This window comes from Equus przewalskii, chromosome 5 (assembly GCF_037783145.1).
Source record: "Equus przewalskii isolate Varuska chromosome 5, EquPr2, whole genome shotgun sequence".
Lineage (NCBI taxonomy): Eukaryota > Metazoa > Chordata > Mammalia > Perissodactyla > Equidae > Equus > Equus przewalskii.
In genome coordinates this window covers 18,857,331-18,865,924 of record NC_091835.1, presented here as the reverse complement: position 1 = coordinate 18,865,924, position 8,594 = coordinate 18,857,331, and the positions used below count along the sequence as shown (strand labels likewise).

Below are 8,594 nucleotides of genomic sequence, written 5' to 3'. Positions count from 1 at the left end.
GTCCTAACTCCAGCGACCCCCACCGTGTCCGGCCCGGCAGCAGCAGCTCGGTCACCCTTGGCCACCCACCACGCCCAGTCGCCGGAAGGCACGCCCACCCCTCCCAAACTGGTGTCTCCAGCGCACTGTCCCCATGATCAGCTGGGCCAGTTCAAGATCCACCCCTCCTCATCCTCGCCCCCTCCCCAGGCCTAAAGAAACCCAAACAGAAAAACCAGACTCGAGACAGCTTTGTTAGAACAACTCAGCAAAATAAAATTCCGGTTTATTGTTGGACAACATTGTTTCACACATACATCAAACAGGCCAAAAAAAATAAACAGCAACTTCATAGACAAAAAAGGAAAAAAAGAAACCTTTTATCTTTGGCCTTTTTAACCATCTCATACAAACCAACTACTTATAGTACAGCTAAGTACATACACAAAAAAGTTACTGGAATGCTCGGAATAAGATTGTTTTTTTGTTGTTGTTTTTGCTTTTTTTACAAGGTTTTTTTTCTCCTTTGAGATTATAATGAACATGGTCACACCACAAGTAAAGTCAGAAGTAGGACAGAGGACGCTCCGAAGGCTGGTTTGGTCATCCGAGATCATTAAAAATGGCTGACCCCTAACAATATGTACAAAAATATAAAATGTAAATAAAAAATACAAACAAATTTTCCTTTTTAAAGTACTTTTAAGAAAAAAAGCAGGGCCTTAGAAGTTTTGGTTCTTTTTTCCTCCCCTGTTGCAAATTCACGTTGTGGTTGTGGTTGGGTGGTGAAGAGCGTGTGTCATCTGCGGGTGGCACTGCCTGCGGTGGGCAGGCGGGCGGACTCTCTACTCGAAGGTGACCACGTTTAGATTCTGAGACCGGAAGTGGAGGGTGAATAGGTCACGGAGGCCTTTTTCTTAAGTTTAACTTTTCCTTTTTTGCTGTCTAGTCATCCTCGTCGGTCTTCTGCTTCTTGGTGTCAACATCGTCGTCCTGGGCAGGGAAAGACTGTCAAGGTCCCCTCCAACCCACTGGGCCCACCCACCAACTGCCTCAGCTCCTGCTGGCAGAGCCAGGACAGACAAGGACCAGACCCCGGCAGCTAGAGGCCCCATGCTCCTCGGTCCTCCTCATGAGGGGTCCACTCAGGACCACAGACAACCCCAAGTACAAACAGTAGGTCCCACTCAGCCCCTCCAGCTTTATTTAGGGCCTCCCGCCCCAGCCCTCTCCCCTCCTCAAATCAGAACTCACCTCGTCATCTTCAGCTGCCCGTTTGCCCGTAGCTGCCTCAGCCTCCTCATCTTCATCTCCATCCTCTTCCTCACCTAGAGAGAAACCAAATCCCAGGTAAACCACACTGCCTTCCTCAGCCTGCGTCCGCTCACACCCAGTGGCAGCCAGAATGGGGGGCGGCTGCTCCTTGCAGAACCTCCCAGGAAGACATCTGCCAGGGTCGAGTGTCCCTGATCTGGCTCTGCGGCCTGACAAACGGGGCAGTCAGGGCACCCACGCCACCCATACAGGCACTCGGCCTCACAGGGGAGAAGAGCCCAAGCCGCTGCACCCACAGACCAGCGCAACAGCACACGGAAGGCAGTTCCGTGGGAGCAAACATGCATGTGTGGGGCACGGCTCCACATCACTAATAAAAAATTAGAAAGTTCCGACTCCATAGGAGCAAGCCAGTTCTAAGTGGTCCACCCGCCCCCATCCCCAGGATCCCCCAATACCTCCCCATTTGCCAGACAAGGCTACTCACCATCGCCTTCCTCCTCCTCCTCCTCCTCCTCCCCACCTTCTTCCTCTTCTTCGTCTACCTCGTTGTCAGCCTCCTGCTCCCCATTTTCCTCATTCTGCTCGACAGAAAACACGCCAGGTTATTAAAGAGGACAGAGCATCACCCCTTCCCCCAGACCCTGCCCCAAGGCTTCCACGGCCTCAGCCCCGAGGCCCTCATCAGCTGATCCCCTGGAAGCTCTATCAGGAGAGCTGCACACAGGACCTGCCCCAGAGCTCAGCCGCCGCCTCCACCTGGACTAAGCCCAACACCAGACTATGACAAGTTCTCGGCCAGGAGCGGATAAACGTCAAAAGCAAGGACACTCACAGCATTCCCGTTAGCAGGAGCGTCTCTGCCGTTCTCCGCCTCCTCCACAACTTCCTTCTTCTCCTTTAAGTCCTTCAAAAAGGAAAAGGGAGCCAATGAGTCTTCTCAGCAACCCAGGGCTGGCAAAGGGGCCCGGGACTACAGGTACGTGCGTCGTGCTGAGCCGGAGACCCAGTTAAAAGGGCCCCAGGATCCCAGTGTGACTGTGGTCAGGATTTCGTGCCATTTCTCAACCCCTAAAGAAACACACTAAAGATGGCGCACTACAGCTGTTCCCACTGCCCCCTTAACTTAGGTTTCTTAGGAAAAGAGCCATGTGCCCAGGCCCAAACCCGTCTGGCCGGGCGGACGAGCCCAGGAACACTTCACTCACATACACCTATCACAGACTTGTTTCGAAACAGGAGCTCCGCCTCCCACAAATCCCTCTTGGAAGGCGGCAGGTATGCGCCATAAATAAACCCAGTAATACAGGGAGGACCCTGAAACTGCGGGAGAACTCCCGTGGGTGGACCAGCCTGGGAAAGGACTGGACGGGAACTAACAGGCAGAGCTGGGGAGGCCGCCTCACCAGCCAGGCCTCTTCGCTGAGCCCGAGCGCCAAGCCCACAGGAGCCCAGGACCCCAGAACGCGGCAAGCGCATGTCTTTGAGAAACCCAAATCCCACCAATCCCCTGCATCCGCCAGCTGTCCCAGCAGGTCACAGACCGCTGCCTGGAAACGGGGAGCAGGCGCCGCGCACCCAGGCCCAAGGCCTTCCCTCGCTCAGAGGCGCGCCGCCTGGAGCGCCCCATCTCCCTCCCAGCCCCTCGCCTGTCCCCGCCGTGGCTCTCAGTGTCCATCGGACCGCACCTCTCGGGGCGCACACAGCCCGCATGCCAAAGAGCAGAACCACGCGGCCACCCCGAAGCCCCGTAACTTTTTCCACCCAGCGAGGCCGAACCGGCCGCCAACACAAACAGGCGTCGAAAGGCCCAGGCTCGGGGACCGCTCGGCACGGTCCGGCGAGAGGCCCCGGGGCACCTGCTGGCCCCGCTCGCCCCGGACTGCCCGCTGCGGACCCCGGCGCCGCCCGCTCCCGCCCCCTGGCGGCCGAAGCCCCGGGGAGCGGGTGGGGGCGGGGAGGTCGCGGCGCGCAGGCGCGCAACCCCCGCCCGGCGGGCTTTGCGCGCGGGCCTCGGCACGCACCGCGCGCGCGGAGCACGTGGCCCAGAGCTGCCGAGTGCTCCCCTGACCCTGGAGACCCGGAGCCCGCGGGCTGCGATAGCCCCACCGAGCGCGCGAGTTGCGCGCCAGTCCTTCCGGACATCCCACCAGCTCCCCACCCCGGGGGGCCTAGATGCGTCCGCCGCGTCTCTGCATTTGGCGGGCAAAGTCCCGCGGGAGGCCGCCCCGAAGTCCGCGGGGTTTTTGCAGTCCCGCAGCCGGAGACCGTCGGGGACGCGCTCCACGGGGCGATTTATTGCCCCTAGCAAGAAATTACCTCGGAAGAAAACGAGCGCGGATGCCCGCACAGGGGAAGGCCGGCCGTCTTCCCCAAACTACTTCCCGGGCTGGGCCCAGAGGCGGCCGGCGGGAGCCCCTGCGGAGATGCGGGTCGCAAACTCCGCTCCGCTGGGGGAGTCGCCCATGGGACAGAGCCAGAAGTGACGCCAGGGGCACTGAGGTTAAGGAGACGCCAAGGTGACTCGCACCCATCCCCGCAGGAAAACGAAAAGAGTACGGACAAGGACCAAAGAGTAAAAAAGCCGGTCCTCCTCCAAGGCCCGCGCTCCCGCCGAGGGCGGAGACGCTCGCCCCGGCGCGAGCAGCAGGACCGACGCGGCGCGCAGGAGCGGAGCTGCGCCAAACGCGCAGAACCTCTAAACCGAAGGCAACGAGCCCACAGCACCGAGCCCGACAACACTCGGCGCCCGGCTCGACCTCGCCACGGGCCAGCCGCGACCACAGCTTTTGTTCGCCCGCGGCGCCCCCGGCGCGCTGCGCACACGGTGCTCCCGGGCAGCCGCGGGGGGCGCCCATCGGCACCCCGGCGCGCCGCTCCTTCACTTTCCGTTTCCTCCCCTCCGGCGCGTGGGCTCGCCTCCTGAGCCAAGCCCGGCACCGCTGGTGATTTACTGAAGCTGGGCGGCTGCTCCCAGCGAACACCCCCGCAGGACGCCCACCCCCGCCTCCCCGAGAGCACCCCGGGAGATGAAAACCTTCGCATCTCCGCGGAGACAATCGACGTCGCGGCCGGCCGGCCCGCCGCCCCACTCCGCCTTATCGGAGCTTAGTCCAGATAAGCCTCCTCGGACCCACAGCAAGGCGCGAAACCGGGCGGCCCGGCACCGAACAAAGAGCAGCGCCGCCGGCGGGCGCTCGCCGCGGAGCCGCCACTTCCCGCAGCCGGCCCGCGCCCGCACGCGCGCCCCCCCAACACTTCCGATTGCAACCGCGCTCGAGTTTCAAAGTTATTTCCGTGCGCCCGGCGGGCCGACGACCCCAGCCCGGCCCCGCTCCTCCCGCTGCTGTTCAGGGCATTCACAAACAAGTTTCAGGAGCCGTGGAGCAGCCTCCCCACCAGCCCCGCAGCCTCCGCGTCCGCACCCCCGGCGTCCCCGAGGGCGCCCGGCCCACTCCCCGACGGGCATCACGTCTGCCCGCGGCGTTTCCCGCCCCCCCCCACCCCCGCGCACACAAAGAGTGGGCTGCCTGGGGGCCTAGGCCGGGACGGCTGGCCTCCCCGCGGAAAGGAACCGCAGCGGGCTCGGGGCAGCCCAGCCACCGCGCGCCAAACACCGCTCCAGCGGCAGCGGCGCGCAGAGCCCGAAGGGGCGGGCGGCGTCCAGCCTCACCTTGGTGGTGATCTCGGAGCTGGTGTCCACGGCCGCGTCTGACATGGTGGGGCACGCCGGTGATCCGATGCAGCGGATTAAAAAGGAAGCGAGAGTTCGAGGACTCTGGCGACAAAGCTGCCGGAGTCGGCGGCGGCTGAGGCGCGCGGCGGAGGTGGCTGCGGCGAGCGGGTGCCGGGTACGGGAACAATGCAAAGATGGCTTTTCAGAGCAGCCAGTGGGGAACTCACGCGGCGCCAGAACCTTTAATATAGATTAGTGGGCGGCGCTCGGCCTCCCCTGCCCGAAGGCTATTGGCTGAGCGCAGGGAGCGGGCGCTCGCTCATTGGCTCGATTCCGAACAATGGGCAAGCGTGCTTAAAGCGGCAGTGCCTTGGTGCGTCCCGCGCTGCGCAGTCGCCGGCCGCACTGTCATTCAGGGCCTGAGTTTGCCGGGTCTCAGCGGCGCCGAGGCCGCGGGGGAGGGGCGCGCGGGCGCGCTCGGGGCGCGCGCTCCCGCCGCTGTTTTGCTGGGGCTGCTGACGCAGAAAGCCAAAGCGCGGCAAAGCTGCCCGCCCAGTCCCCCGTCCTCCCCCTCCCCGCGACTGCTGGGAAGGAGGGGGAGGGAAGAGGGGGCGGCGGTCGGCCTTCGCGACGGCTGCCAGCGAGGGGGGAGGGGAAGGCCCGGTGCTGGGCTGCGCTCGCCCCGGGCGGTGCCCAGCGCAGTGCCCGCGGAGATGCCCGCCCACCGCGCCTGGGCACCTTCGACCGAGAATTGTCCCAGCGCATGTGGGCGGAAACCCCAAAGACGAGCGATGAGGGCGCGAGGCCGAGATCCGCGCACCTGGTCCGCCCCGTCTCTATCACGTCCACCTCCCCTTCCCAGCCCCGGACGTCCCGAGCCCTTGGGGAGGTGACCCCGTCGCCCACCGCTAGCCCGGGCGTCCGCCGCCCGAGTCAGCCGACGAGCGGGCTCCCTGCCAAGCACACACAGTCGGACACTCATGCATCGAGGGGGCGCTAGGGCCGGTGCGGGCTCCTGCCCTCGAGCAGGATAGCCCGCGGGGGTCGCGCCACACAGCGGTCCCGAACGCCAGGGTTCCGGACGGTGCCTGTCACGAGCGGTTGGTCACTGCCGTCGCGACAGCCTCAGGGAGCCTCTTTCCAGGGCCCGGCCATCGAATCTGCACCGCTCCCACTCCACTTACGGGGCTGCGAGGGGCACATGAACTTATACATTGCAGGGTTATTGGACGGAAATAATCATCTCCTAGACCAGTTGGGTTAGTCCTTGGGGGCTCCTTGAAGTTTAGGGCGCCATTTGGGGAACCACGCGGAGCCCCGAGAAGGGAACCATCAAGACGCCACACTCAAGATGGCGTTGGGCTCGGCAAGCGTGGCGTGACGCGGCGATCCAACCTGCGCAGATGACCCGAAAACCGTAGCTTACACTTTCCTTATTGCCAGCGCACTCGGCTGTCTAACTGAGAAACCAGCTGCGTGGAAGGAAAGCTTGGAATAGGTGGAAAGATGGTCCAGAAAAATATCCGTGCCACACACAAGATGGCGACAGATACTGTTCATCCCTATGTTACCAGCAGGGGGCGCCCGACACGGAAGGCGGGACTCCGGAGAAACGAGCACACATTGGCTGAGAGTGGCGGGCGAACACAAAGTTGACGCTTTGCGTCCTGCCATTGGCTGATTCCGCTGCCTGTCTCTTGGGGCCGCCGATGAGGGAACGAAGAAAACCCGGAGTCCGGGATCATGGAGGAGGGACGGATGTCAAGTCCATTAGAGCTTGAAGTCCGAGCGCCCTTCTTAGTTTTCTTAGGTCAGGGGCCAACTCGCCCCATTACCACCACGAGACCCCCCCCCCCCTTTGCTGAGGGTACCACGCACTCGCCCGGCTGCCTCTCCGCGCCCCGGGCTCCGCTGCCCGGCCGGGAGGAGGCACAAGTGCCGGGGCGCCACCCGGGTCTGGGGCCCTTCCTACTCTCCCTCTCCTGTACGCCTCATGCCCGCATCCCCCTTCACATCTGACAGTCTGGCCGCTGGCCTGTGGGGCTTTCCCGAGCGAGTTGTCCTTAGGGGAGAGAGAAGCTCGGGATCCCTGTCCTTTCGCCGGGAAAAACATGGGGCAGGTGCTGGACAGGGCGGGGGCACCGCGCCACCTCCCGCTGCCCAGCGGTCGCCATCCCGTCCCAGGTACACAGCCGCGGCGGAGGCGTCCGGCGGGTCTCCGCCCTGCCCCAACGCGTCCCAATGGGTGGAGGTGGGATTCTCCCCGAGGATGGGCGCGCGCCGATCCAAGAGACTCACAATGGTGTCCCCGAGGGCCACGCGTCCCAACTCTTTGTTCGGTCCCCTCCCGCCCGCCGCCGTCTGCCTTTATGGCGGCGCGGACCTGCGGCCGCCCTTCGCCCCAGAGGAGGAACGGGTTTCTATGCCCGCTGCCGCCGCGACCCCCTCCTTCGTGCCACATTCTCCGAGAGGTGGAGGGACTGTGCGGCATCGTAAATAGAGCAGGAGAGCGCCTTCTACCTGCGGCACATCCGTTAAACTCTGGTTACCCTCGAGGGGATTGTTCAGTCCACAAAACCCGGATGCAGCAGCCGCAGCGAGAGCTGGGTCTGTGCCACATCTAGGCGCTGGAGTCTTCTTCCCTGTCTGGAGGATGGTCTTAGGCAGTCGTCTCTGTGTCCACAGCTGAAAACTAGACGTGACTATTTGGATTCTGGCTATTAGGGGGGATGCGGGTGGGGGTGGGGAGCAGGGGCAAACATGCGGGAGGAGCTAGGTGAATGTGAATTTCCCTCGAAGAACTGCTTTGCCTGACCCTGTCCCCATGCAACTGGCTTTGCTAGAACTGGGTAAGGGAGGGGCTCACGTCTGCTTAGCTGTGGAACCAGCATTCACTTTTACCAAGCCTCACCGAGTGCCTGCTGTGTACATGGCAGTAAGCCTCTGGCTCATGCGTCAAGAATTTTCATTTATTCTCTGCACCTTGCAAGGTAGGTTGGACAATTATAGGGTGGAATCGTAGGAAATTGATGTTTTTGTAGGTCAAAACCAATTGAAAATCAGCAGATTTATAGGTTCAACCTCTAATATGGTATCACTCTCCTTTTAACAAGTCAAAAAAGCAGACTAAGGGATTATAGCAAGGGACTTGCAGTAACCAAGTAAATCAGTGACCAGGCTGGGGCTAAAATCCTAGGTTGGAGGAATCTGTGTTGTTAGATGAGCCCTGGAGCAGAAGTGGTCTCCTCGGACCTCCTCCACGGTAGAAGTGTGGCTTTGATGGCTCATGAGTGGTGGAGTTATTTAGGCTACCAAGAGCCTCATTCCCCAAGTGACAGGCAACTCCCCACCTCCTTTGCTGTTTGTGAACAGGCCATTCTTCCTGTCCCCTGGCACTTCCACTCATTAAGGCATCCTTGCCCTTTGCTGCTTCTGTGGCCTTTCAAACCCCCCCAACACCAGATGGTATGCCCAGGTAGGCTGCATTTCCTGGCCCAGGTCTGTTTACAGCCCGAAGTGCACTGGGCTTAAGTTAGAGCTGCTCTAAGCCAGGGGCCCCAAATGGCCTCCAGGCAAGTTTTGTTTTTAGGGAATTTGCATAGGGTTGCCTACATGCTCTCCAGTTGGACCACAGGCCTCTCCCTGCCCGGCCTGAGTCATACGT

At 61.8% G+C, this 8,594-nt stretch overlaps 1 protein-coding gene across 2 annotated transcripts; it reads right to left on the bottom strand.

The window, feature by feature from the left end:
* Positions 1–230: 230 nt before the first annotated feature.
* On the bottom strand, positions 231–7,624 carry PTMA (prothymosin alpha). 2 transcript variants are annotated; one of them, XM_070620152.1, is made up of 6 exons: positions 7,229–7,412; positions 4,928–6,706; positions 2,090–2,161; positions 1,742–1,835; positions 1,234–1,307; positions 231–972 (listed from the first exon to the last, which is right to left on the bottom strand). In XM_070620152.1, exons 2-6 carry the CDS (start codon positions 4,970–4,972, stop codon positions 925–927), a joined length of 333 nt encoding a protein of 110 aa, XP_070476253.1. In that variant the 5' UTR covers positions 4,973–6,706; positions 7,229–7,412; the 3' UTR covers positions 231–924. The 2 variants fall into 2 exon arrangements, with proteins under 2 accessions (XP_070476253.1, XP_070476254.1); XM_070620153.1 differs by having other exon boundaries at positions 4,928–7,624.
* Between the last annotated feature and the right edge of the window lie 970 nt (positions 7,625–8,594).

Coding starts and splice junctions, on each gene's coding strand:
- PTMA (XM_070620153.1), bottom strand. CDS start 4,972: ATGTCAGACGCGGCCGTGGACACCAGCTCCGAGATCACCACCAAG. Junction 1,836..2,089: donor CTCCTGCTAACGGGAATGCT/GTGAGTGTCCTT, acceptor TCTGTCGAGCAG/AATGAGGAAAATGGGGAGCA. Junction 1,308..1,741: donor GGAGGAGGAGGAAGGCGATG/GTGAGTAGCCTT, acceptor GTTTCTCTCTAG/GTGAGGAAGAGGATGGAGAT.